The 27,549-nt window shown below is 35.6% G+C and overlaps 4 protein-coding genes across 9 annotated transcripts; 1 reads left to right on the top strand and 3 right to left on the bottom strand.

Annotated features, from left to right (window-relative positions):
* Positions 1-254: 254 nt before the first annotated feature.
* Positions 255-3,888, bottom strand: LOC126708764 (glutamyl-tRNA(Gln) amidotransferase subunit C, chloroplastic/mitochondrial). 5 transcript variants are annotated; one of them, XR_007649262.1, is made up of 8 exons: positions 3,535-3,699; positions 2,342-2,647; positions 2,213-2,253; positions 2,064-2,119; positions 1,247-1,298; positions 1,075-1,160; positions 563-776; positions 255-387 (listed from the first exon to the last, which is right to left on the bottom strand). XR_007649262.1 is itself a non-coding variant. In XM_050408698.1 (7 exons), exons 1-6 carry the CDS (start codon positions 3,619-3,621, stop codon positions 1,085-1,087), a joined length of 618 nt encoding a protein of 205 aa, XP_050264655.1. In that variant the 5' UTR covers positions 3,622-3,699; the 3' UTR covers positions 255-387; positions 1,075-1,084. The 5 variants fall into 5 exon arrangements, 4 of the variants coding, with proteins under 4 accessions (XP_050264655.1, XP_050264657.1, XP_050264656.1 ...); XM_050408698.1 differs by lacking the exon at positions 563-776; XM_050408700.1 differs by lacking the exons at positions 255-387; positions 3,535-3,699 and adding an exon at positions 3,793-3,888 and having other exon boundaries at positions 488-776; positions 2,342-2,651.
* A 2,960-nt stretch (positions 3,889-6,848) lies between these two features.
* Positions 6,849-18,819, bottom strand: LOC126710534 (calcineurin-binding protein 1). The gene is made up of 19 exons (XM_050411044.1): positions 18,617-18,819; positions 18,449-18,523; positions 18,062-18,181; positions 17,921-17,961; positions 17,338-17,549; positions 15,256-17,135; positions 13,798-14,004; positions 13,021-13,689; positions 12,581-12,816; positions 12,284-12,494; positions 12,004-12,159; positions 11,586-11,743; positions 11,285-11,477; positions 10,563-10,954; positions 9,843-10,023; positions 8,911-9,140; positions 8,004-8,667; positions 7,568-7,640; positions 6,849-7,350 (listed from the first exon to the last, which is right to left on the bottom strand). Exons 1-19 carry the CDS (start codon positions 18,617-18,619, stop codon positions 7,112-7,114), a joined length of 5,940 nt encoding a protein of 1,979 aa, XP_050267001.1. The 5' UTR covers positions 18,620-18,819; the 3' UTR covers positions 6,849-7,111.
* A 1,364-nt stretch (positions 18,820-20,183) lies between these two features.
* Positions 20,184-24,277, top strand: LOC126709552 (uncharacterized). 2 transcript variants are annotated; one of them, XM_050409835.1, is made up of 7 exons: positions 20,184-20,579; positions 20,798-20,919; positions 21,171-21,403; positions 21,513-21,651; positions 21,731-21,859; positions 21,936-22,026; positions 23,839-24,277. In XM_050409835.1, exons 3-7 carry the CDS (start codon positions 21,315-21,317, stop codon positions 24,006-24,008), a joined length of 618 nt encoding a protein of 205 aa, XP_050265792.1. In that variant the 5' UTR covers positions 20,184-20,579; positions 20,798-20,919; positions 21,171-21,314; the 3' UTR covers positions 24,009-24,277. The 2 variants fall into 2 exon arrangements, with proteins under 2 accessions (XP_050265792.1, XP_050265791.1); XM_050409834.1 differs by lacking the exon at positions 20,798-20,919 and having other exon boundaries at positions 20,185-20,579.
* A 1,339-nt stretch (positions 24,278-25,616) lies between these two features.
* Positions 25,617-26,572, bottom strand: LOC126710077 (oleosin Ara h 15.0101). Its single transcript, XM_050410458.1, has one exon. It carries the CDS (start codon positions 26,336-26,338, stop codon positions 25,901-25,903), a length of 438 nt encoding a protein of 145 aa, XP_050266415.1. The 5' UTR covers positions 26,339-26,572; the 3' UTR covers positions 25,617-25,900.
* Between the last annotated feature and the right edge of the window lie 977 nt (positions 26,573-27,549).

Here is a 27,549-nt window from a genome sequence, read left to right as displayed (position 1 = left end):
AAGATTTAATTCAAATTTATAATACAACAAAATTGTAATTGCCTAGATTTTTTTTTTTTTTTTTTTTTTTTTTTTTACTGTAATTGCTTTCCTTCCATTCATTCTTATAGGTAGAGTTTTCTAAAAATTCTAGAGGATCTTTATCCATTATTCTAGAATCATTGTTTATATCTCCAAAAATTCTACGGAAATGTAATATACAAAAGAAAAAAAGGGGGGGGGGGGGGGGGGGGGGAGGAGCAGCGAAACATGACTATAGCAAAAACCCAATTAAAATGAAAGTTCGGTTATTGAAGACCTAATATATGATTTTTCTATAGCACTTTCTTGGCGTACAAGATGCATTCGATTGGGTTTCCTCCTTTCTCAAAGTACACCATCTGATACCTGCAAAGTGGAAATGACTTAGACTAGTATTTTCATCATTAGAGATGCAGATTTTTTTTGGCCCCATACAGAAGTAGCCTAGTTGCCTGTGACATAACCCTTTCAAGAATTGAGCAAATAAATTGATATTTTTGGCGACTCAAAAGTCTTCAAAAAACATCTGGATGGTGATCACCTGTTTGCATTTGATTGACCATTAATAGCAGCATACATGACTTGTTTGCTAACAAATCCAACACACATTGAACCTGAGATAGCAGCAGCCTTCAATGTGTCAACCACCCAAGGAATCCAGAGTCATCAGAATTTGAAACGGTACAGAACAAAGGGATCCCCGTACTAGTTTTGTTACCAATATGGTACATACCAAAAGTTCCCATGATAACCACCTACAGAAAACAGAACATGACTCAACTCCAACTCTGCATTTTTTTTTTTTTTTTTGAAGATAGCTTACACACACCTAGTTTTTATGACCCCCCACATCACCCTCCACCTTGCTCTTAGGAGAGGAGATGCCATTTGAGCTAAAGCTCATTGGCAACTTTGGGCAATTTAAATTCATAGGATTCTAAGAATCACATGAAATGCCCAACAGTATGAATTAAACCATTTGAAATTACAATAGAAAAAAAAAAAAGTACATAAGCCTTTTTCATGAATCTCAACATTGATGAAACAAGTTACCTGAATAATGTTACTCCTTGTTCAAGACTTTGGGAACTTTAATATATGGTTCTTCATAGCTAGGAACAGCAGCAATCATGGACTCCCTGTTGAGGAAAAATTTAAATATTAATTGCATTGGAAATTCGCCCACTCACCTCTCCACTACAGGAAAGAGAACAAACCATCTTACCTATTCTCAAATGTTTCAGGAATATCATCACGCAAATTGCTGTCTTCAGTATCTGCAGATGGTGAAAATAAATCAAATCATATTGTATGATAAACACTTGCCAGTCTATCACCCTACTTCCCCACCCCTGAGATTTTTGTATAAAAATTTGACAGCAGGATATATCATCAAGGAATCACCATAGTGATTCTTTGAAACGACATGTACAACTTCACTGAGAAGATGCATGAGCAGGATTCACCATAAAAGAAAGTAGGATTGGGACTTTTTTGTTATAAAACTGTAAAGAGGAAAGTTCTCAACTTATCAAAAAGAGAAAAGCAGGAGGGAAATTCTAGGATACTGCAGTTGCCATCACTGCAGGCCAGACATCCTGATCTTCTTCACATCTTACCTCTACCAGATCCAACAAAAGTGAAAGCTTTTTAATGCAAACCACATGAATGAGATAACATAACTGCTTGAGCTTTTGTACTTTCTAGAATAGGTACGCTATGGTAGGTCATTGTTTACTCAAATATGCAATATAGATTCTTTTTGTTGGACTACCTTATCAACAGCAGTTTTCTATTGCTTGAAAAGCACATTGAATAAGAAATGGCAGACAATTTGGGTATTTGTGATACAGATTCAATGACAAACTGCAAGCATCTATCCTACCATCAAAATCCTTGAAGAAAGAACTGTTCTCATAACACTCCAGCAATTAATAAGCCAGCTAAAAGGGGAAGGCACTCTCTTAGAAAACAATCAAAATATGCATATGGTTTGATCCCATTATCAAGATATATGAGTTATAACAAGGGCTTTCATGCACCTGCTCTGATGGAAGGCTCAATACTATGAAGATCAACATCTTGAAGTTGTCCAAACCTGCCAAGTCAAACTACCAATCATCAGAAAAATGAGGTAAACCAAAAGAACAAAAAAATAGAGAATGAGAATGAGAGAGCAAGCCAAGCATACCAATCTATGACCTGTCGTATTTTTGGAGCAAATTCTTCAACCTGCAATAAAATGAACAAGGGGAAAAAAAATAAATATTTACATATATTATAAAAAATAGTCTTATAATCATCAATCAATAGTGTATACCTCATTTGGGGTGAGAGAGATTCGAGCAGTTTCAGCCAAACGGGACACATCGGGAGGTTCAAGAGAGGACTGGGTTGTAGTTGTTGAGCATCTTCGGACCTTATTGTTCTTGTCGTGATTAATAACTACTTTTGAGAAGCTGAAGCTGGAGTTGCTGCTTCTGTTGCTTTTGCAGTTGAAGTTGAAGATTTGGTTCTTTGGTGCTATACTTGACACTCCTTTTAGCATAAGCAATGCTTTGCTTCCCATCTTTTTGGAAAATTTGGTGCAATTGTAATGACCAGTGGTAACTGAAAGAGAGATTTGCTGCCTACAGACAATGCACGGTTGCTTGCAAATTATACATCTTACCAAGAGGTTAAAGAGCACTTGGATTTTTTATTGTGCAAGCAAGGATTATATATATATTGACAATTCAATAGTTAAAATGGGGGAGGGGGATTTGAACTCTAAATGTCTTTGTTAAAAAAACTAAGAGATGTCAGTTGAGCTACAAGGCTCGGGGCGCAAACAAGAATTCTTTATTAATATCATTCAACATATAAATCAAAAACTTGAGCAACCAAAAGGCATAACCAATCTCCACATCACTAAACTAAGCTGCATCCAAACTATCCAAATTAGCCAAAACCATATATAAAGATATAATCAATCACAACAAACTTATACTTGGTTTTCAATACAAAAGAGCTTATGATGTTAGCTAATACAAACAAGCATAATAAAACCCAAAATTTTTCCACTTATGATTACTCAAAAATAATAATCCCTCGGCTTATAATTTTCAATTCGACAAGACAAGACTAGGGTTACGAATTTATTTTTTTGCCATCAGATGGGATAAAGAAATAAAATTATTCTCATTAGTCCCCAGTGATACATAAATGGGAACTCAAAGCCCTTGCGCAATTTCCCAAACATCATATGGCAGTTGTAAATTTAGCTTACTTAAACCTAAAATGCAATCATCTATAAGATAATGTAAAAACGTCAAAAAGTGTATACTAATTACTAAAGCACATAAACGAGCAAAACGGAGAATGTAGTGTAGTTTAGTGGCGATGGTGAAAATGTTTTCAACGGAGATCCACAAACAAAGGTTTTTCTGATTAGAGAAAACAGGCATGAGGGGAAATGAAAAAAAGGGAAAACAAAATCCCTGGGAATAGAAGAATTCGGAGGGGGAAACGTACCCAGGTTTCCAGGTCGAGTGGCTGTGTGAGAGTGAGAGAGAGCGAGATAAAGTAAAAGATATGGTCTGTAGGGAAGGGATTGTGCATAAAATAGGTCAGTCAGAGATGTTTGGATTGGGCCAAAAACAACTTTGGGATTCGGATCCTCTCCATTTCATGGACAGGACGTCTTTAAAATAAATCAACGCTCTAAAAAGTGCCACGTCAATTAAAACTTAAAATACTCAAACATGGTTAACCTTTACTCAGTAAACCCACCTGCTCTAACTCATCAAACCCATTTTTTCTGAAAATTTCAAAATCTCTCTCTTCTCCAACTCATCTCCAAGCTTCAGTCTCTCTCTCTCTCTCTCTCTCTCTCTCTCTCTCTCTCTCTCTCTCTCTCTCTTAACCACAGAGAAGCTTTTGAACCAGATCATGGAGCTGAAATTCACATCCAAATCGCTCCAACGCCAAGCCAAGAAATGCGAGAAGGAGGAGAAATCCGAGAAGTTGAAGATCAAGAAAGCCATGGAGAAAGGCAACATCGACGGAGCTCGAATCTACGCCGAGAACGCAATCCGGAAACGCACCGCGCAGATGAACTATCTACGCCTCGCCTCTCGCCTCGACGCCGTCGTGGCCCGTCTCGACACGCAGGCGAAGATGTCCACAATTTCAAAATTTCAAAATTGTGGCTTGATTTTTTTTACTAAAAAGCTTTGTTTGGTTGCTGGAAAAACGATGGAAAAAAAAAAAACTATTGCAGCGGCAATGGCAGGGCTGAGAAAGAGTGGAGCTTGGAGATGGGTTTGAGAAGAGAGAGATTTAGAAAAAAATGGTTTAGAGTAGGTGGGTTTACTGAGTAAAGGTTAACCATAGTTGAGTTTGAGTATTTTAAGTTTTAATTGACGTGGCACTTTTTAGAGCGTTGATTTATTTTAAAGAGATCTGTCCATGAAATGGACACTCTCCATTTCACTTTGAAATGGAGAGGATCCGAATCCCTCACTCTCCATTTCAAAGAGAAATGGAGAGGATCCGGATCCCTTTGTTTGAAAGTTTGAGAGAAAATAAATGACATGGAACGGTATTTGGGGATTTTTTTTTTCTAATTAACCTTAAATATTAAACAATTTTGTTAACTGTCACATTTCAAAACAATTTGAAAAACTAGCATCTCAAGTGTTTAAAACTCGAGTTCAAGATAAAACTTGAGTTTTTGAGTCTCGATTTGTAAGTCGTGAGAGATGATGTGGAAAAAAGATCCACATGGTACTTGAGTTTTTAAAACTTGAGTTCCACCATTTTATTTTTCCTTTCTTCTTCTTCCTCGCGTTTGTTCGTTCTTCATCGTTGATGAAGACTATGAAGATCAGATCGTCCACCTAGTCGCTGAAGATCAGATCGTCCACTAGCATTCTTCTCCAACCAAATCGCCCACCCAGCACTAGATCGTCTTCTTTAGCGCTGCAGATCTCTAACCAGATTGTCTTCTTCGGCATTGCGTTCTTCTTCGAGTTCGACAAAAATTGAGTTTCGAAGACTCAGTTTTGCATTTTAGAACTCGAGTCTTATAGACTCAAGATCTATGTGATTAAATTGCTCCACGGCAACAATAGAACTCGAGTTTGAAAGCCTCGATTTTCGTCATCGATCTTGAGTTTTTAAAACTCGAGATGCTAGTTTCTAGAATTCTTTCGACCATATGTTAACTTATTATATTTTTTCCCTCACTATGCTAACCTGCAAAATCCCTCGGTATTTGGGTGTTTAAGATGTTTGGATACCGTTTATTTTATTGAAAATTGAAAATTTATTACTAAAAATATTGTAGTAAAATAATTATTAAACAATGAATAGTGTCGTGGGATCCAAGATTTACTACTTATTGCTGCATTTTTCAATACTTGGCTGGTCTGTGAACAATGCCATGAAACCCAATAAAAAAATGCAAAATGCAAAATCATTGCTTGGCAAACGCACACTAAGAGTGTGTTTAGATACCGTTTATTTTACTGAAACTGAAAAATTATTACTGAAATGGAAATGGAAATTATTTGAATGATTAAGAGGGAATTCTCTAAAACCAAAATTCCTATTCCCTCCAAAATTGGGATATATTTGAGGCAATGGAATGGGCTTTATTGAAAAGAAAACAGTTTTTTTTTTTTTTGGGTAACAGTTTATCTAGTATGATATTAAATATTTTTTGTTGAAAGTGTGCTACATATATTTGTATTTTGAAAAAATGAGAAAAAATAGAAAAAGAAAAAGTGAAGTTTTAAAAAGCTATACATAAAAGTTAAAAGCGAAAAAACTAGCTTATAATCCAATATCAAAGAAGACCATTCACATATTTTTAATTACATTACATGACATTTTGAGTGAATCATATAATTTATTTAAATAATATTCTTTTATAATCCTATAAACCCACTCTGTGTCAAGTAGAAGAAAATCTTTTCATGAATAAAATGCTTGTAACGGCCATATATATTAAGAAATCCTAAGTTTTACAAATTTTTTATAATAATTACTATTTTTTTTATTATATGCCACATTTTACTTAATAATTAACTCACCCTTTGAATTCCACTATTTTTAATTTCAATCCTCTAATTTTACCTTCTTTTATTTTAGTTCAGTTTTTTAAATTTCAAAACACCCAAATTTAGACTTATGTTATTTTGTCATCCATTGTTACTGTTAAATCATCAAAACTACGTTATTTTGTCCATAATATAAATTTAAATTTAAATTTTATTATTTATTTTCTAAAAAACGTTAATTAAAAAAAAAAGTAAAATAAAGAAAATAAAATAATTTTTTTTTTTTTTTTTAAAAAAACCCTACGGATTAGGTATGGATTTTGGGGTGGGTTTCTTTTCTTTTTTGATTTTACGGGGGCGGGTGTTACAGACTTACGGTGTAAGGGGTTAATGTTACCTTGTATACCTCCAAATCTGTCAAAATTAATATCTCTACCATCAATTAACCTATGTCTATATTTTTCTCAAAAAAAAAAAAAAAACTTTTGTCTATTTCAAAGCTAATGAACTTCTGCTACTATGTGACACTTTTTATTTATTTCTGATCAAATCCAAAGATCCATAAACTATATGGGTCATTCATGCTCTAGTGATGTACCTTTAACCTTTAATGAATTGTTGTGAAACTTCCAATGGGATAAAGATGATACATACATATAGTTTAGCAAGAAATCAAATGAAATCAAAGACAATTTCCTTCCTGAATTCATTGATCCATGAAGTCCAAGCGAAAAAATGCATGTAGATATTTCAGATCATAATACAGAAGCATATCCTAAGCAATTCTGTACAGAAAATACTGGTAACATTTCATTTACTCTAAAATCAGCCTTAGGCTATCATACAACAGGGATTTTAGACTAATCCATTCTCTTAAAAAGCCCTCAATCCCAAGATTCTTTTTTACATGTATTCATCAAAAAAAAAAAAAAAAGATTTTTTTTACATGTATGATGTCATATTTTCTATGATAACAAATTAGGTGTAATGCACAAGGATGGTTTCTACAACAACCAGTTAAATGCAGTTCAGTCAGTGAGATGAAGTTAACTTTTGTCAGAATCTCCTTCATGACCTGCCAAATTGCTGCGTTCTGCAACAATATTTTTACACTGGTGCAGTTGCGGTGTAACAAATAACCCCTTTTGACTCTCACCTAGAGATGGTAGTTGATTCACACAATGTCTGGTATCACCCTCAGACAACAGAGTAGATGCCATTGTCGTCAGTGGAGAAGCCTCCACATCACTGCTTCCAACATGGCTTGCTCCATCTTTCCCAGCACCTGCAACAAGCAATGACTTTTCACCAATTTTAATGTGTAAAAACCGGCAAAGAAAGTTTGGAGAAAGAATGAACAAGAACATCTCCAAGAAAAGAAAAGGTAGAAATGTGAGTCTAGCAGCATTGCTGTTTTTCTTGGGATAAGCAACAGCCCTGGGTCAGACCTCCAGCTGCAGAAAAAAAAATCTAAAAAAGCAGAATTGGAGAAGAATAACAACCTGCAAGAGTAGTGGTGGTACTAGATACATTTACAGTTGCGGGTGAGGTTCCAGTTCCCTTTTTCATCTTTGACTGCAAAACATAACCAGAGTCCCAAAATATATTAGTCAACTTGAATGCCTCAATTACCCAAGATTGCTCAATTATCCCTTTCGTTTTTTCTATGGATGTGATAAGAACATGCATCCTTGCATGTTTTCACATGTAATGTATATTCTTATACATTAGGTAGAAAAGCGTGTTTTATTTTATATTATCAATTACCCCATGCTTCAATGCTAAGAGGATTCATGCTCCTCTCAGCTTTAGCTTTACAAGGAAAACAAACATCTACTCTCAACTCATGCTCCTCTCAACCCATGTCTACTATAAAACTGCTATTTACTTATTCCGTATGCCAACCAAAACCAGTTTAGAATGTTTTAGTATCCATACCTTTGCATTTTCTTCACAATACTTTACAACAGCTGTTATGCTAGCACAACGGCCATGCAATAATGTATAGGCCCACAAGAGAAGCTTCCTTGGAATGCTCAGATCAAGTATTTCAACCCCATCCATGCTTGGCTGAAATTGTGTTCCTGTTGCTAACCGAGATGGAACCAGATTAAGAATGACACCAGATTGAAGCACCACACAGGAGCTCTCCCGATAATAATTGTAAGTAGATTTAAGCAAAGCATTTGCAGTCTCCAAATTTTCTTCTGAAGCTTTCTTGATAATTATATTCTTGATTTTAGACAAAATTGGGTACCATTTTGTTTCAAGATTCTTTAATTGAATTGAGTTTTCAAATGCTGAGTTCCACAATTCATTTATTTGCAGATCAACACAAAGCAGATGGCTATTTTCCAACCATCCATCTGATGGAACAAGGACTGGACTCTCGCTTGAAAATTCATTAGGTAATGGAGTGATTGATGCCAAGCTTATTATGAGGGATCGACACCAAGCCACAGAAGCATGCCGACAAACTTTTGCACAGTTACTGTTTGACAACTTTGGATTCTTAAAACGCTTTCGAATCTTCTCATTTATTGCTTCAAGAGTTTCCAGCTTTCCATTCCTCTCTAAAGATATGATATGTTCATGAAGATATCTGCAGTGATGGGAGCACTTGCATTATGCTTGTGAAAATCACCACTATCAATTTAATATGTCAAAACACATAATATTATTAAAAGAACGCATTGCATTCACCAATAACAACCCCATCTCTCTTAAAAAAAAAAAAGGTAACAGTGAACAAGTTGTGAAGATATATACAGAAAAGCTTACAAATTTTGACAATTTTTGCAAATCCTCACAAAGAAAATCAGAAAACTTGTTCAATGCAAATTACCCATATAAGCTGCTCTCTGATGTTTCTGGGCTCTTAATCTCGGCCAAACCACAGATTTCAGGCCATAAGTTCCCCTGTTCCATGAACAAAGCAAACAATTTCTCCAGGACATGCTCTGAACTGCTTGCAGAACTAGAACCAACAGTCTCAGTATTATGCATTGATGAAATTAGGGCTTTAATATACCTCCCAAGTGCCACTGGTACAAGATCTTCAATGCACAGTGAAAACTGGGTTTACAATGAAAGTTAGATACTAGAACTAGAAAACAAAATCAAGTTACAAATAGTATCAGGTCAGTTTGATGAGACATGCAACATTGACATAAATGAGGTCTGGTTACCATTAATAAATTGAAGCATAATATGGTAACATAGAGGCGTTTTATTTTTTTCAAACATAATGACAAAAAATTATCAAAATTGAATAAAAGAATCCCTCCTGCCAATCTGCACCTCACCCCCACCCCCCCCACCCCCCAAACACACACACATGAAAAAGAAATGAGTACTTAATGAGAGCTACAGTCACAACAGTTGAGTTGGTAGGTGTTTTCTCATCTGACACGCTATTGACATCACTTTATCATCTGCCATTAACAACTTGCCACCTCGGCAGTTATGAAATATTTCGTGAACGATTTTGTGTCCCTAGAGTTATTGTATGATTGGGAAAGCAGCCATTATCAACTTAAATATCTGACAACTGCAGCATGAAGGAATTCATGAAAACAGCATAATTGACTTTCTTTTGACTTCCATGAAAACAACTGCAGCATAAAGGAATTCACTTACATATTTTACCAATCATATATATTTTTCCTAAGCTGATGCAGCCAGTAAGGCTCTTCTTGAAATGTTATGAACCAAGAAAATGCTCTAGGTATTTATCAAAAAAAAAAAAAAAGTAAATGCTCTAGGTCAAATTGTTACCCTCTTATCTGCCCGAAGAGATAAATAAGCTCGATCAAGGGTACATATGTCTCCAGTCTCCTCCAACAATTTCAAATAGAACAGCATGTACTTCCGAATGCAAGTAATAAATTTTCGAGAGCTCTCCGGCAAGTTGACTTCAAGGACCTTTTTGCTCCCAGCAAGACCTGGAGTTTTTCGCCTGATATACAATAAAGACATATTTAGGTAATTTATTTACTCCATAAGGAATTCAAAAGCTACTTGACAGTATAAAATCTAAACAAACTGGAAAATGTTGGGAAAAAAAACTACGGCATACCACATAGAAATGGAATAATTCAACTTTGTTTTACAAAATATTTGCGCCTTTTGAACTTTTGTTTCAACCATCAAATTTAAAATGAGATACCATTAGCATTTCAATAGCTAGTCTTTCAAGTTTCAAATTCATTTAGTAATGAGACTTATTTATATGGAATAGCAAATTTATAATTTTACCATATAGTTATTTCATACCACTGCAACTCAAATTTGAAAGCCATATAAAGTTATAAACAAGAACTGTAAGGGATGGCTACAAACACTCTCTACCTTTCAGCTTTATCTGGTATGATATATTTAATCATGAGCCATCAAAATAATTGCGAAATAATTTATTACGATTTTATTTCCTTGTTTTTAAATACCTACATATACAACCAAAGAATACAAACTAGAAATATAGGATTACGGTTTTACCTTCCTTTTTTAACCATGCTATCAATCTCCCACATATTTATTGTAAAGGATGAGCGAGATGATTTGAAGCAGAAAGAAAGTTCGTCCTTTGCCCTCTCCAAATCGCCTGTCTCACCCCTTTTATACAGCCCTTGAGCTAGCATATATCTGGCCTTATGAAAATGCTTAAGATCCCCTTCAACACATGTTTCAAGGGCAGAAATGCAGTCACTGTAAAGCATGCGCCATGCCTCCTCCAATTTAAGTGATTTTTCATACTTAATCTCATCAGCATTTGCTTGAGTGCCATCCTTGGTATGTACTGGTGAGTGCGAAATTTCAGAACTCATTTTACCAAGGATAATCATGACCGCATCCCTAACTGACTGACTAAAAGAATATTCTGAAAGAACCTGGAATGGGACAACAAATCAACATGAATACGTTGATGTCTATAAATAGAAATTTATGCAAATCCAAAACTGGAAGATGGTTAATCATTGAAATAAAAATATTTGCAATGAATAACAAATACAAGCCGGCATGCACAATTGTGTGTTGCTAAATAATTCAAAATATTCACTACAGCCTATTAATGAAGTTAGAATCACGAAACAAAGTATTATTGATTATAGAAAAGGAAAACAGAATAAGGTTAGTGAAAAGCAAGAGGGGGATTTAAATATTAAGTTTAAGATAAAGATTAAAAATTAAAAAAATAGAAGAAGAAATAAAACAAAAACCTTTAAAACCTCCGGATTCTGTTTTCCACACGTATAAAGTAACTTCAGGCGTGAAGCATGCATCCTGTAGACAGGGTCCACAGCTAATGGATTCAAAGCAATAGCCTTATCATAATATGACAATGATGTCTCATGTGAGTATCCAAGCTTTTCACAGAGTTTTCCCATATAGAATGCATGGGACCAATCTTGCCTAAGACAAAAGGAAGAAACAAAGGAACTTGGTCAAGTCCATACATCATAACTACAGAAAAAAAAAAAAGAAAAAAAAAAAATACTCCTTGAGAAGAGAAAAATATACTTGTGCACAAAAGCTTTCTTAAAATGTTTCAATGAGTTCTCACAGAATATCATCCATGCTGCATCCTTTGAGGGTACAACATAACGCTGATCATAAATTGGCACCACATTCTGAAGGCCGTCATAGTATACCAATGCCAATAATTCATGTATCTCACACTGGAGCCAAAAATATCCATCAGAATGATTAACCAAAATCCCTGAAAACATTTTAATCAAAGCAGACTGACACACAGGACCCATTATACTAAGACTATGCCACGCAGAAACCTTTGGTGGGACTGCATCTTGTCACATCCCTTCTTTCATAACCAATCAACATAACTAAAGGATATATCTACAATTCCCCATATCCCCCCACCCCCCAACAACAAAAAAAAAGATGCGGCATACAGGTAAATAATGGATGAAGGTGAAACCTGCTGAGCTGATGTCTTTGCCAATGCCAAACTCATTAAAAAACACCGCCTACTCCTCCTTCGGCTTGTCTCTACTCTCTGAGGTAAAGTAGCATTCTTCCTCCATCCTACTACATTAATGTGCTTGCTGCCATCATTTAGCAACAAGTCTACCTCCTGTATGAATTTAACCACAAAGAATATCCTAAAGAAATCAAACTGTGGCCAGAAAGATTTAAAAACTAGACCAAATAGTTCTTTATATTTTTACAGCATTCACAATTGAAAATTGACATTTTACCTCATCATAAATATTTGCAAGCCGTTGCCAACTTTCAAATCGTAGAGGGTTGTATAATAAATCATATTTGAAGAGGTTTGCATTTTGCTGTACAAATTCCTCCCCTTCCCTTGTTAGTACAAAGCCAGGCCATTTATCAGTTGCACTGATTTCCTCAGACTGAGCCATGAGATAATACAAATTGGAATAGACCTCCAAATATGGCTCAGAGCTGCAATCAATTAATTAGTCATGCAGATAACTCAACAAAAAATCAACTAAATTTTCATGGAAATAGAATAATATATGCATCCATACCTCCCAACTGATGAGGCCTTGTGCTGTTGGAGGCTACCCTCATCAGGAAATATTATCTTCTTCATAGTCTCAAGAAATCCGTCAGAACCAGCCTCCTCTGAGAGTTTATCTTCACATAAATCTGGATCATTCAAGAATTTCTCTATTGCACTTCCAGACAAAACATCTTCTGGTGGATGTGGAAAGTGTTTCCGTATAGCTCTTAATACTCTTCGAAGTTTGACCAATCCAGTTCTCTAAAACATACATACACATATTTATGTTTTTGTCAGTTTTTTTCCCAACGCTAAAAATTCGCATATAGTAAAAGCACAAATAAAAGTCAGGAGGATTAAAATCACTGAGAAGACATGGACATATCTTCTATGAAACAAAACTTATACAGAAGGGGGCCCACAGAGAGAGAGAGAGAAAGAGAGAGAGAGAGTATGATTACTCACAGAAGAAGCTTTTGCATAGGGGAGAATATACTGGAAAACATCAGCACACTGTTCTTTGGTCTGGTAATCCCCACGGCTAGTATTTTTGTGGGTAACTGGATCATCTTCATAGGAAGAATCAGACCTAAGATTTAGACCATATAAGCAGAAAAAGCACTGGTCTAATGCATTATCAATTTTTGACTCAAGTTCCTCCCTTTCATCTTCAGTAAATTCATTTCCACATTCAATCAATTGATTGCTTGCTTTTTCACCTTTGTTCAACTCTCCATCAGACCCATCACTGCCTCGGTTTCCACCTTCTACCCCAGCACTCTCCTTATCCAGGGATTTATGAGATGAAATGTCCTTGGAAGTTATCTTATCAGAAATATCCTTCTCCATGATACAATTTCCATCAATTTGAGTCGGCCCCATCCCCACCTCCAGCTTATCTGTTCTTGATTCATTTAGAGAAGTTTTGGCAGGACTATAATTGCAGACCTGCTCATGACATTGAGTCTTTTCCCTATTTAAAGTATTAAAGTTGGATTTAAGCTTCATATCTAAGGCCAAGAGATGCTTTATTGCAAATTTAAGAAACGTTCCTTCCTCCCCATCATTTCCTACACCCGCACAGCAGAGCCCATACTCAGCAAGCAAGTCATGCATTGCAACAATTAACTCAACCTAAAATGAGAATTCAAAGAAGCAGGAAACATAAACAATCATAATTGTATCACAGATTTTAACAACTCATATAAGTTCCATTTTAGAGAAAGAGGAGATATGACTCACTTGAGTTTTAACAGGCCAATTAGGGTTGAGGTGTTGAAGTTTGCAGAATCCAATGGCTGCATCAACAAAGCAGCATCTTTCAGCGTCATCAGCAACTAACAGCCCAGAAGATTTCTGGCATAGCAATATGCTTGCAACATTGCACATGACTGACAACAGCAAAGATTGAATATCACCAATGCAGCTCATTGGGACAAGAATGCCATTCTGCAAGCATAATTATAAATTTTACTAATAAATGACTTCTCAAAATTACAGAAAGCATGTGAAAGGACAAAAAAATGCATTCACCAAAAATCACTCCATTTTCCTGAAGATAATGAATTCACTAGTTTGCTTTGAAGTTGAGTATTTGTCAACCATAAATCAAGAACCATCAAACCATTTGAATGCAAAAGATCCTACCAACCCCTAATGCAGCAACCCCCCCCCCCCCCCCCCCCCCACCCCAAACAAAAAAGAAAAATGAAAAAAGAAGGCATGGCTACCATGTCATGAAAAGTGTTCAAAATAATCAGAGTTCACCATATGGAGACAGCCACCCCTTTTGATTTTAAAAATGAAAACAACTTGATATGTGAAGCATTGGTGAAGTTTCAGTTACCTCTGATATTTGCCTTGTCACAAGAGATTCGGTAAATTATATACACTGATGCCCCCATGAAAGAAAATATTCAAAGAAAAAAAAAAAGGAAGCATACAACTCATAAACATAGACTTATTAAAAACATTCATTTTAATTTCTTTTCTCCTCCCTAATTTTTTCTCTTGGTTTTCAAAATGCAGTGATAGATCCAATGTTTTATAAATATCCAAATGATCCAAATTCTTATTCTGTTAAATCTAAACCTTGAGACTTCTTTCGATTTTTTTTTTTGGTTAAGATATTAGACCTTGAGACTTATTTGCTCCAATCACTGTCCTTCTACTGTAATAGGTATTTGTACTTGGGATAAAACTTAGATAGAGTTCCTTAGATGCAATAAATTAGGCTCCCCAACTAAATTCAAGCACATAGCTGCATTGAATTTATTTGGCTTTGGAAAAATTACATTCTTTGTGTTTTATTGGTCAATGTAACCATGTGTCTCAATTTAATTGGAGAATTTAACATACTACACCTAAGGAACTGTACCTAAGTTTTGCCTTTTTACTTATCTAGATTTCGTTTTCTAACCATCAATTTATAAGGTCAAAGATCATTTTTTTTTTTGTAAATAAGTAACGTAAGAAATTTAATTAAAAAAACCAACCAAGTACACTGGAAGTGTACTATAGTGGCACAACTCAAGAACCTAGATTACAACAATCAATAAGATCAGGGAGAGAAAAACAAGAAAAAATGTCAAAGATTAATAATTTTATCAGTGCATTGTCTAGATTCCAAAATGACAAATCACGATATAAACAACTATGACCATAGAATAAAGTATTGCTAAAAGAACAATGTTGACTCACAGGATCTCCAGACTGATCAATGAAGCTCTTCACTTGTGAAACACAGTCAGAGATTGCCTTCACTTCCTCTGTAACCAAGCAATTCCAGTGCTTGCTTGAACTTTCTTTTAATTCTATATCAGAACCAGAAGGTGTTTTTGACCCCAACTTCTGATGAAAGGGTTTACATGAAGCAAGGTAATCATCCATTCCAGTTGTTACCATGAGTATTTGCAGCTTTCGTCTGTGGCAATTCAAATATAACTCAGCATCCACTGGCTTTATCTTCTCACAAGCTTTGATTAAAATGTCTAGCGCTGACATTTCAAGAGAAGTAATCCCTTCACTGTTTGTATCCGCAATAGCTGAAGGCAATGCATCAAGGTGAACATTTTTTGTAGAGAATAGAAGTGGAGCAAGTAAGTCAACGCACTCCATATACATCTCTTTCTCAATCATCTCACCTAAAGTCTTTTCCATCATGAAATCAACCTTTAAAATATTAATTTCATGGAGAAGCCTATCAATGGTTAACTCTTTAATAACCTTGCAGTGTGGGAGCTGGACTACACATGGAAAATCATTCATATTTTCCTTATTTTCCAAAAGTGACAAGGAAATAGAGAATTCTTCATGAGCTTTTGCCTTGTTACCATCCAAAATAGACAATCGCCCACTTAACCAGAAAAATCGAACCCAAAAAGAATTGTCATTGGTTAAGAATGAACTATCTAAATTTGAATCCCTATTTTTGGAGCCATGCGTTGATATTCCAACAGTACATTGAAAATTCTGACTTGAAGAACAATTTTCATTCCCTGAGACATAACTCAAGTGAAAAGGATAGTCCAAAGCTTTTAATTCAATGATCTTACAAAGATGATAAGATGCCTCTGACATGAATTCAGACAGTTTGGAAGCATTGGAAAAGGATGAGCCAAGGTCGTAATAAAGCTCGGCAAGAAAAAGACTACATTCAGGGGTTCTATCCTTACCCCAATGTCTTGTCAACTTCTCTAACTCCATCAATTTGAAAAATGATTCCTGATAAACAAGGCCTCTTCTTGCCATTTCTTCTAAAAGTAAGTGGCCCATATGGTAAGCACCAAAATTTTTTGAAGTTTCTGTCACAAATTTAGAAACGTCACTAAATTCAGAATCCAATGGATTTGAACTGCTAGAATCATGAACAGCACTTTTCGTTCCTGGTCCACCAGTGATAAAAGGTTCTAGATATTGAATTACAACCTTTGGCAGATCCTTACCAGTACCAGAATCTAATTCTTCTTTGCCTGGTTTACGACTCCTAAGACGACTACTCCGCCTCTCATGTGGTTGTTCTTCTAGAGTATTTGCTTCTTTTTCTTTAACTACACTTGCTCTTTCAGTATCACAATCACTAAGAGGCATATTTTCACACACTAAATTTAAGTCAATCCCTTTCCTTTCCACAGTCCCCATAACATTCTCAGAACTAGAAGGTAAGCGTATTCTTAATCTGACATCCCCAGATCTATAAACTTTTTCTGCCCCCATCTCAGAACCACATTCATGCAATGGACGTAAGATTTCCAATAGTGCATCAGCAAGAGTGGCCCAGGAAACCTCTGCCAAGTCCAGTTCTATGTTCTGTTTCAACTTTTTCAACGCAATGCTTTCATCTAAATTCTCATCGGTCAATTTTCTCTTGTCACAGAATTTGAGCCGCACATGTTTAGGTTGCAGTTTATCTATACCTCTTGGAGCAAATGGAACTGGCTCTGACTCTTCAATGGTGTTTTTGACATGCAAGGCACGAGAATGTGATGGCCAATGCCTCAAAATCAACTCTGATACAGAAAGACATGCCACCTCATCACCAATCGCAATAAGAACTTCCAATAGCTTCTCCATGCAATTCCCTATACAAATTGTCCAGAACGAAGACATTCATAATATGTCGAATGTTTATGAAAGAAGAAAAGCTCAGGACAGAGACTACAAGGGAGATGGATATAGAAATATGACAGCTTAACAAATAGAAATAATAAAAAGACCAAAGTATAAAAGACTATATACAGGATAAATGCATAAAATATTTGATAGAACAAAACAAATGCTTACAATTATTAGGGCTGCACAAAAGCCCTTGCTCAAAAGCCCAACGTGATATACTGAGTGAGCCCATTGAGCATGATAATGTTCCCAGCTGGTTCCAGATAACAGAATCTTTGGTATCAATCTCTACGGCTTGAAGATAACAGCGTAAAGCACTCTCATAATGTGCAGAACCTTGTTGAAGAAAAACCGTGGCAAGGTTCTTCAGTGCCAAAAACCTGCAGAAGACTAGGTAAGTAACTTTGTCGAAGATATTTGAGAGTATACCTATATCAGAATGGAGCACGCACTATTTTTTTTTTTTGATAAGTAAGTTTAGGCCAGAACGCAACATAATTATTAAACAAAAAATCCCAAAACTGATAATTTACTCCACAAGCTTTAGAAAACTGAAATCTTCTAAAAGCATTGCACAAAGAAATTGATAATTTACAACGGTCAGCATGTAAATATTAATAATGATGGTAAATTCTAGACTGAAAAATTAAACATCCGAAAGGTCCAAAAGAGCCTCTAGGGCACAAGATAAACAAAAAAACACAACATTAATTGAACAAAATCTAACATAGAAAACAAGATATATGTAAACCTGAGCTGCAGTAGATGACCATCGCTGGCACTACTATCCACCTGGAAAAACAATGGAAAACCATCACTACCTACTTAATTATACCCAATATGAACACATAATTAAAAAAAATGTATTAAATTCGCGAAGAAAGTATAATACCTGCGCCCCTGCTATAAGAGGATCTCTTAAGACACATTCTAAGAGCTCGCGCGCCTTTTCATATTCTTTAGCTTGTAATTTTTGAAGTCCTTCATGATAGGTTTGTGTTAGATGAAATTCCTGAATGAAAAAAAAAAAAAAAACAAAGAAACCAGATTATATCGTCTTAACAAGAATTATCATAAAACACATTGGGAATTCTCCACTTCAGCAAACCTAGATATTGCTAATTGTAGTACTAGTACTTTCTTTTCTTTTTTTCTTTTTTCTTTTTTATTTATTTATTTATAATTCATATAATGCCCTAAAGTTGTTGAAAATAACCATAAATAAAGCAACTGAATTATAAGAAAATAGAGCAAATTTTGAGAAAAAGAGGGGACATGCCTGGGCTTCTTTGGTAGGAGCTAAAGGTTCCCACTGGCCTTTAGAGTCAGTATCATTGATAGCAGCAATTGCGAACTGAGAAAACCAAAACCAAAACCAAAACAAAATCAATTTTGGCCAAAGGTAGGAATAATAGAAATTAAAGAGAGAGAGCTAAAATTGATGTACCATATTCGAATGTGGTTTATGAACTTCTTCTTTCTTCTTCTTCTTCTTCTTCCGCAGAGAGAAATTTAAAGCGAGTTTGATTTTTGGTTAATACTACTACTGAGTACTGATTAGGGCTTTTAAGTAAAACAAGTTTGTTTTTTTTAAAAGCGAGGGAGATTGAGATTGAGTTTGTCGTTGGGACTTTCGGAGTTTAGGAGCTATCGATGTCAATGTAAACCAGTTCTGTTTGCGTTAAACGATGTCGTTTAACTTTAAGTTATTCCTTCTGCCTGTTGTGTAGGGGCGGTGACTTGAGTTGAAAGTTGGGAGAAGAGTAAACAGTTAAACGAACTATACGGCGTCGTTCTCGCGGAAAGAGTAGTAACTTAAATAAATAAATAAATAAGCTAAAAATGCTTTTTTTTTTTTTTTTTGGATAGGAAATGCAACTTTTCAATTGAGTCATCATTTTTTAAAAAAAATTATTACATACAAATTTTATAATTTTTATCACGTGAAAATGATTTTTTTAATAGAGTAATACTAGGACCTCAACTTAATGGTGATCAACAGCAAGTAGTCTTCTTCCATAATGGTCGTCCAAGACCAATAACATCCAACACAACCTTCAAAAAGGAGAAGTGAGAAATATGCACCACAAACATAAAATATGGATGTCTAAGCATATCACCAGTCATCCAAAAAGAATTTTGCTGTCTAAAGAGAACCAAGTCGTCTATACCACAAGAAGGTATGGACGACCAATAAACACTTAGTAAATTTATGAGTGTTTTCCACAATTTTAAATAATTAGACCACTAACTCTCATTATGAAACGTGAGGTAAATTTCCCGAAATTCAATCCACTCATCCCATTAAATCCACACATCTCCCACGATGTTAGTGGCATCTAACAAGTAGACTCATTCCGAACTCTCTATAAAATGGACCAAACCTCATCTAATCAAGATACGTTCTATTATTCATTCACTCTCTATACTTATATTTTAGAAAGAAAACTGACTTAACCATTAGAGGGTCATTGGCCGGTTCACCTCGATCACCTTCAAAAACCTCTTTCTTCCTCTTTAGGTTATCTGATTGTCGTTGAAACTCGGAGCATTCAACCCATTGATTTCAAATATTATCATAATTTTTGCCACAACTTGCTCATGTGGTAAATCATGAGTGGTGGAGTAGTGAACCCACCACTTTTACAACACCACTTACGACTTGCCACGTGGGTAAATTGTAATTAAAGTTGTAGCAAAAATTGTATTCTTAATATTTTTCTTTTTGATAAAACCTTTAAAATAAAATTGGACAAAATGTCTATATATAAATAAATTTTAAATAAATAGAACTCAATTCAAAAGTAAATTTAAAAATTGGAATGAATTTCATCTCAAAAATGCAATTTGCATTTGAAAAAAAAGGTGAAAAATACTAAACAGTAAACGCCCAAAACTAGCACAAACAGAACTGTCTCTGTCTTTATTATTATTATTATTATTATTATATTTTTTTATATTCAAATTTGTTCTTACGCAAATTCTAGTGGAGTGGCTCGCCTCCATTTCATTTATCTCCTGTTTCCTCCATTTTTAAATAGATGATTGATATTATCCAACGGTTAGCAAAAAAAAGCCAAAAAATTTCTCTTATTTTGTCATCTCTCTACCTCTCTCCTCTTCACAGTCTCTTGAGCCAAATTGAAGAAATTTTTAGCAAAACAAACAGATTTTAAGAACTCCAAAACAAATAGATTTAAGACTTCTTGGCCAAACAACTTCACCTCTTGAACCACAAAACAAACCCTTTTGCTTCAAATCCAGCTAATGTGCTATATCGCCTCTTCAATCCCTTCCTTCACCGATCTGAAATCTCCATGAATCACAGGTCGGTGGTTCACGGCAGCGCACCGGCGGTCGTAATTTGTGCTATCTGGTTGTCGTGGCAAGTAGTTTGGGATTAGACCCTGGTAACTCTATCTATCCCCCCGTCCACTTCATTTAGAGTTTTGTTTCTTTTTTTTTTGGGCACTACTTGAATATGTTCCAAAGTTTTTGATCTATCAAAATTGAAAAAAAAACAAACTTGATTTTCCACGTATACGCCATTTTCTGGCTATTGTTAGAGCTCACTGGAATCGAATAACTTGTTATAATGAATTTATTCATTATCTTTCTCTATATGTAGTAATGTTGTCATTTGCGGTGAGAGCTCTAAAAATTGCTCTTTTTGAATTGAGAGGAGTATTTTCTGCATGAAGCAGAATTTGTTTTTTGCTAGCAGAACTCAGAACTTTCTGTTCTTGTAATGTAAGCACCTGAATTATCTGTGCTTACCCCAATGTCTAATTTTTCGTTATGAAAGCTGCAGTTGTTTATATTGTTGGGTTGAGAGATTAGCTAAATTAGGATCAATTTTAAAAGCATGATACTAAAATTCTTATAAGGATTTATAAATTTTGGTTTCCTTTTCCTTGTCTTTCTCTAAATTACCCCTTTTTTTAATTAATGGCTTAGTTTATATGATATAATATATAATAATGCTCCCCTTTGTTTTACAGGAAAACAGGATTAAATCGACGTAATTATGTTGGAATGGAAATGCTAAGCCAATTTGACCAAACAGACTCGATTTGCTGAAATGCACAATTCTGGTTTGGAAGTTTGAAGAAGTTGAAGCAGAACAGTCATTTCATTAATTTACCATGCGTTGCATATATGTCCATAATATGTTCATATTGCTCTACCTTCTTAGTATTATTGTTAATGGCCCAACTTCCGGTTACAGTCATATGTAAGTATATCCTGAAACACCAAATTACACATCTGAGAACTTAATATCTTTAGTTCGGTAATTAATACTTTTGGAAGCGAAACAAGTTAAATGCTCTGTAACATTGCAGGGTTGACAGCAAGGTTTTAAATGTTGGGGAGGAGCTGTGGAAAGAAACTCTACCACTACAAACGGGTTTGCGCCTTTACCAACTTCAAGGACTCAAACCTTATACGTGGTATGAAGTGAAGATATCATATCCAGCTTCTGTATGTATTTTATATCTTTTAGTCGTCACTTTCTCGACATTCTCTTTATAGAAACTTACTCATTCCTGTTCAATTACAGATACCAGCTACTTTTTCCATACAACTGAAGAGAGACGATTCAGACTTGACTCTGAATCACAACAGAAGATTACTCAATACTGAAAAGCTTATTTTCAAGACTGAAAGTCTTGACTCACTTAGCAATCAGGTTTTATTATTATACTCTACTTTTGCATGCTTTTTTCCGTGTTAAAAGATTGTTAAATGTTTGGACTTTTGCTCAGGGTCGTATCTCTGTGTTGGTGACTGTGGAACCTGAGGGGATTGTTGCCATACCACATGTTCAGGAGAGGCAGTCCATCATTTTTAATATAGGTAACTTAGTTTCACATTCAAATAATCTACCACACATCCCCACTGTCATTAAATATCAACATTAAGTATATATGTCATTGTTTACTATATCTTGATATTATGTCAGTATTCTTTTTTTTAATAACTTTACGATCTTGATGTTATGTTTGTATCCTTTTTTAGTTAATAACTACTTGAGCTAGTTCTTATGACTTCCTTTTTTTTTTTGCCTTACATGCATTCTCATTCTAGGATTTTGCTCTCATTTGCAAAATTGTTTTAGTTATTGCTTCAGATTATGATTTAAATATCAGGGTAAATGACAAAAAACCTCCTTGTGTTAGGGTCATTATTAGTTTACTTCTGCCTTTTCGAATTTATACTTTACTTCTACTTTAGACTAAGTTCCAATGATACACTTTCCATCCAAATTGATGGAAAATAACAAAAATGAGAAAAATACCCCTTTCCCCTTCTATACATTTTCTCTCACTTTATGTGGCCAAACACTTCCTCCATCAACCTTGTGCTTTACCACCAAGGCCTCTTTTTCTTTTATCCCCCATCAATGTGCCCCCATGGGGGTGGTGACAATGAGGCCTTACTAGCTATTAACTAAGGATAGTGGTCGGCTTGGGGTAGTCATGACTGGGATTGTGGACTAGAGATGGGTGCATGGATTTGCAGTTGAAGGTTTGCAGCTCTAGATGTTGGTGTGGCTGATTTGACCTATGTATTGGGGATTTGGTGTAAGACTAAGGGTTGGCATGGCTGGCAGCTAGAAGTTGGTAGTTTGGGTTATAGGTGGATCTTGGTTGACAAGTATGAGAATTTGGGATAGGCTTGGCCATGTGTGCCAGCTTTTTGGGTTTAGGTGGAGTTGTTTGTCGATGTAGTGGTTTGATTAGCATCTTTATATGGCATGGGTTTATGGAAGTTGAAGGTGAAGGTTTGGTAGTGGTGTGACTGCTAAATGTTTTAAGAGGAGGAAGTTGAATGTATTTGGAGATTTTGATTGAAGGCTGTTAGCCATGGGACTATGGGTGTTTTAGTAGGTTGGGGTTCAATGGATTTGGGGATTATTTTTGAATTGTTTTTGGCTAGCGGCAATGTGGGTTTATTGGGATTAGAGCATTGCTCTGGTTGGCAGTTTGCATGGTTTGCGGGAGAGAGAGAAAATGGAAGGGAAATGAATATTTTTGTCATTTCCCTGAATTTAGAAGACATTGCAATGTAGCTCAGATACATGAGATAAAGTGTGACATTTGAAAAAGTCATGGTGCTAAACTGATAATGACCCCAAGTCCCCAACCACAGGAGGGAATTTTTTCCATTTACCCTAGGTGTTAGGCATGCTGTATTTTAGGTATTTATATTACTCTGTTGTCATTTTGATTTTCTCTCCCTATGTGGTGATGCTGCCTTCTTTCCACTAGGAGGCCCTATCATGAATGTAAACTGATACAAAGTAGAATAAGCAAATTACCCATTTGACTTTTTATCCATATGCACCTGAATCCATTAAGAATTTTTTTGCTAGCCAAAGCGTTGAGTGAGGAACATGTATACAATGATCTTATTCTTGTGTGTTCTCCTTACATGTGTGCCTATAATCTGCTATTTCTCTCATCACCTAGGCGTATGTGTGATCTTACTGCACTTGGTATTACACACAAGGTTTTTGTTCATTTCACATGCTCTCAGATGAATGTTCCTAGGGCATTTTCCTTTCCTCTCGTGTTATTTGTGTTTCCAGGTCAATATGCCATATTGTATTCAATTCAAGTCAAAGCATCATCTTTTCTGTTCTAACAAATTCCATCTTCTTGACAGTTTGTGATGAACTATTCTTGGGTATCCCGCACAAAGCTTGGTGGGTTGTGGTCTTGGTGTTGCTTTGCCTTGGATTGGCATTCATTATTCCATCTTTTCTTCCCTCATATCTGCTACAGAAGAGCCAAAGTCCACGTTCAGTTAATCATAATGTTTCCAAGGTTTCTTGAAAATTCACTCAAGAAAAATGTTAGGCTAGGATTCTTGTCCTTGTTGTTTAGGCAAAATTTTCTATTAGCCTTGATAGTGTGTAATTGGATACTAGTCTAGTACCCAATGAGTTTTGTGAAAGCTACTTCAGGGAATGATGTCAATTGTCATATTCATCAGCCAAATGTAGTTGGATTGTCTGAGTCATGCCTTGGCGCATCCTTTTTACTTTTCCTGAGAGAATGCTAGAGTATAAAATATATGGTGCTTAACAATATTATGCAGTAAATTGATCTGTTGCCTGTTTAATATAATTTTTTTTTTTTTTTTTGAAAATGTTATGGTGCTTTTGGCTTATTATATTAATGTGTATTTGGATGCAAATTTTATTTACTTAAGTTGACAAAAGTATAAACTATAGTTAGGTAAAAAAAAAAAAAAAAAAAACTTTGAAAAGCTGTACATTAATCCAAAACGGATGCTAACGTCATTGTTTGTTTACGTATGTTTTCCAGCAAATAACAAATTAGCAATGAATCACTCAAATCCACTGTTAAAGACAGCTGCCCCAAAATGAATTGTCCTCTTAATGTCATTGCTTGGTTATGTATGCACTCCCCACCAAATGACAATGAATCACTTTAAAATCCTCTCTTAAAGGTAACCAGCCCCAAAAGAATTGTCCCAGGCTCAGGAAGAGTGGGGAATGCTACTAGCCTTCCAATTATGACATCTGAAATTTGTGCGAGGTTATAAAAACAATGAATCGGAAAGAAATTAATAAGCAAAGTAAACAAACTAATGTTTGAGCATGCTAGCTGTTTTAGACAAGAAATTCCAGGAGCATGAAGTAGTTTCAGATCAACAGAACTCAGAACACAACCAGCAGTGATATAGGCAGATAATTCACTGGCAAGCACCTCCCTTGGCTCTTTCAAAATTGAGTGTGATGCTGCAACATCTAGATAAACACTTCTGTGCTGCTATAGTTAATAGAGATGGGAGGGACATGTAGGTGTCAATGTTTTACTAGCAGAGGCAAGGGGGCATAAGATGGGCATGTCAATGGTTCAATTGCTGAAGTTAAGAAAAGCTATCAGTGGAATCTCCATTGGTGCACTCAGCAAAGCCACAAACAGGGAACATGATTGTATAGAACCATGGGAACTAAGCACCGTGCTAGAAGATGTGCTGAAAATCGCGAAAGAGATGGACCAAGTAAGATTTTCATATGGGCAAGAAGCCAAAAAGAGAGGTTAATGAAGCAGCTCATGTTTTAGCAGTGTAGGGGTTTGGTCAATAATTGGAATGGTTTTGTTGATGTGCTGTCCTTAATTACCTGATCAGTTTCTGCTTGTGATGATCATGCTGGCTGTATTGTTACCGTTTTAATACAATTGAAGCTTAGTCCTTTGTCAAAAAACAAAATAAACAAGAATGGCCTTTTTCCTTCATTGTTTATTAGGTTCCCCAAAGGGACTTTCCTCTATCTTTTTATATTAATTCAATTTTTTGCATCCATTGAGTTCCCAAACGAAGCCTCCTATTAGGAAGAGGAGAAAACCCTGCAGGATTCTGAGCAAAGAGCAATTCAAGTGAAAAAAATAAAAATAAATAAAAAAATAAAATTCACAACTAGAAAGTACAAACTACCAAATACAGAAACCATATACAGTGGGACGCAATCTGTCAAAAAGTTTTGAACAAGAAAATCCCCAGCCACATATGAACTTATTAACAAACCAAACCCTCAGCTGAAAGTGAGGCACCAAGGTCCAGTACAAATAAAAAAAAACAAAAACACGCCACATTTTGTTGATTCAAGTAAACAAAGACAATACAGCACCCAACAAAGCTTACAAACACAAAATTACACCTCCCTAAAACCAGAACCCACCACCATATATTTCATTTAACCCTGAGTAACCTCTTGACCCCTTTGCTGCACATACTGCCCATAATCTCTAGCCCTCTCCTTAACATCTCTAGCCTTATCCGCGATCCTCATCCTCGCATAATCCAGTTTATCTGCCCCTATAGGGTGCTGTCCGGTTAGATAATTATATAGCCACGACAGTGCTGTTATCGCCGCCACGCCACACCCACCAGAGAATAGGAAACCTGTTGCAACCAGGAATATGACTATCCCAGCTGGAACTAGAATAGGACTAAATAGGACTAGAACTGGGGTTGCCGTGATCAGTGCAATCACAGTCCCGGTCAAGGTTAACCCGGACAAGAATAACAGTGTAGCACCAATTGTCACTGCGGTCAAGAAATTCACGGCCTGGCGTGAAGTCGGGGCAGACTCTTGGAACCTTTGGCTCATTGGTTTTGATTGATCAGCCATTTTTGGTTTCACAGCTTTGTGTGGATGATGATCAAAGTGGAAGATAAAAGAGTGTTGAGTGTTGAAGCTCAGAGAAGAGTTAGGCTTTGTGAGTTTGTGTACTTAAGGAGTGATGGATGGGACGCGTGGCAGCGTGTATGTTTTCTGGTGATGCATGTAAATAGTCTAGGATGGTGGAAGTCAAGATAGGCGATGTGGTGAGGTGGGCGGCGTGGCACCTTTGCATGAATATGAGTTGATGAATTAATAACAAGTGGCATGGTTTGTTTTTGGTGTCTATTGAATGTGATAGCAAGCAGCAGAGTCAGTGTCTAACCAGGCCAAGATGGTGTGTTCACACTTGATAAATCTGAGGTTGTGTTTTCGAGTTTTCCACTACTCTCCTTACAATGACTCCCATTTGTTTCACCGCTTGCAAGACATTTTTTTTCTAACCATGGGGTTAAAAGCATAGTTAAGTAAAAGTCCGGTTTGTGTAAAATGCTGCTAGATTGACGAAGGGCCTGCATTTAACCCATTTTCCAATTTTCTAAGAACAAGAGAAATTGTAACTTCAAGTCACGGTTTTGAATTTATTATTTTGAAGATTGTGTATATTATATATGCATGTGTGTGATAGATACTCTCCATCAGATAAACTCAAACCAACTCAACTCAATCTAACATTTCGTTTGTATTTGGTTCCAAATTAAAAAACCAGCTTATTTTACTATTCAGCTTATTTTTGCTTCTATTCAACTTATTTTTGCTACTATTCATGAGTCTTACTACACTTTTTTGGTACTATTCATGGGTCCTATTATACTATTTCAATTAATTTTTACCTTTATTTACAGTACTTTTAGTAAAAAATTTCAGTTTCAACAAAATAAGTGGATCTCAAACAGACTTTTCAATTAGTTCTTATGAGTGTTGATAGGAATATGTTTAGGTTAACAAAGTTCTCCCCTCAAAAAAAGAAAAAGAAAAAGAAATTTTCAACTCAAACATACTATTAATAGGATTTTTAACAATATATATGAATTTTTAGGGTGGAAAAACACTTTAAAGTTTAAACCGATAGGTTTATAACAAATTAAACTGTGTATAACTTTAAAAGTAACAAATAAATATCCTCAAATTTAAAAAATTAACAAAATTAAACCTTTAACACTATATTAAACAAACACAAAAGTGCAGGTTCATTTAAATGGGTTGATTTTTAATTTGTT

The sequence above is a fragment of the Quercus robur genome, chromosome 12 (assembly GCF_932294415.1).
Source record: "Quercus robur chromosome 12, dhQueRobu3.1, whole genome shotgun sequence".
NCBI classification, from domain to species: domain Eukaryota; kingdom Viridiplantae; phylum Streptophyta; class Magnoliopsida; order Fagales; family Fagaceae; genus Quercus; species Quercus robur.
Note: the sequence above shows the minus strand (reverse complement) of the source record. Positions and strands in the feature narration are given on the sequence as shown.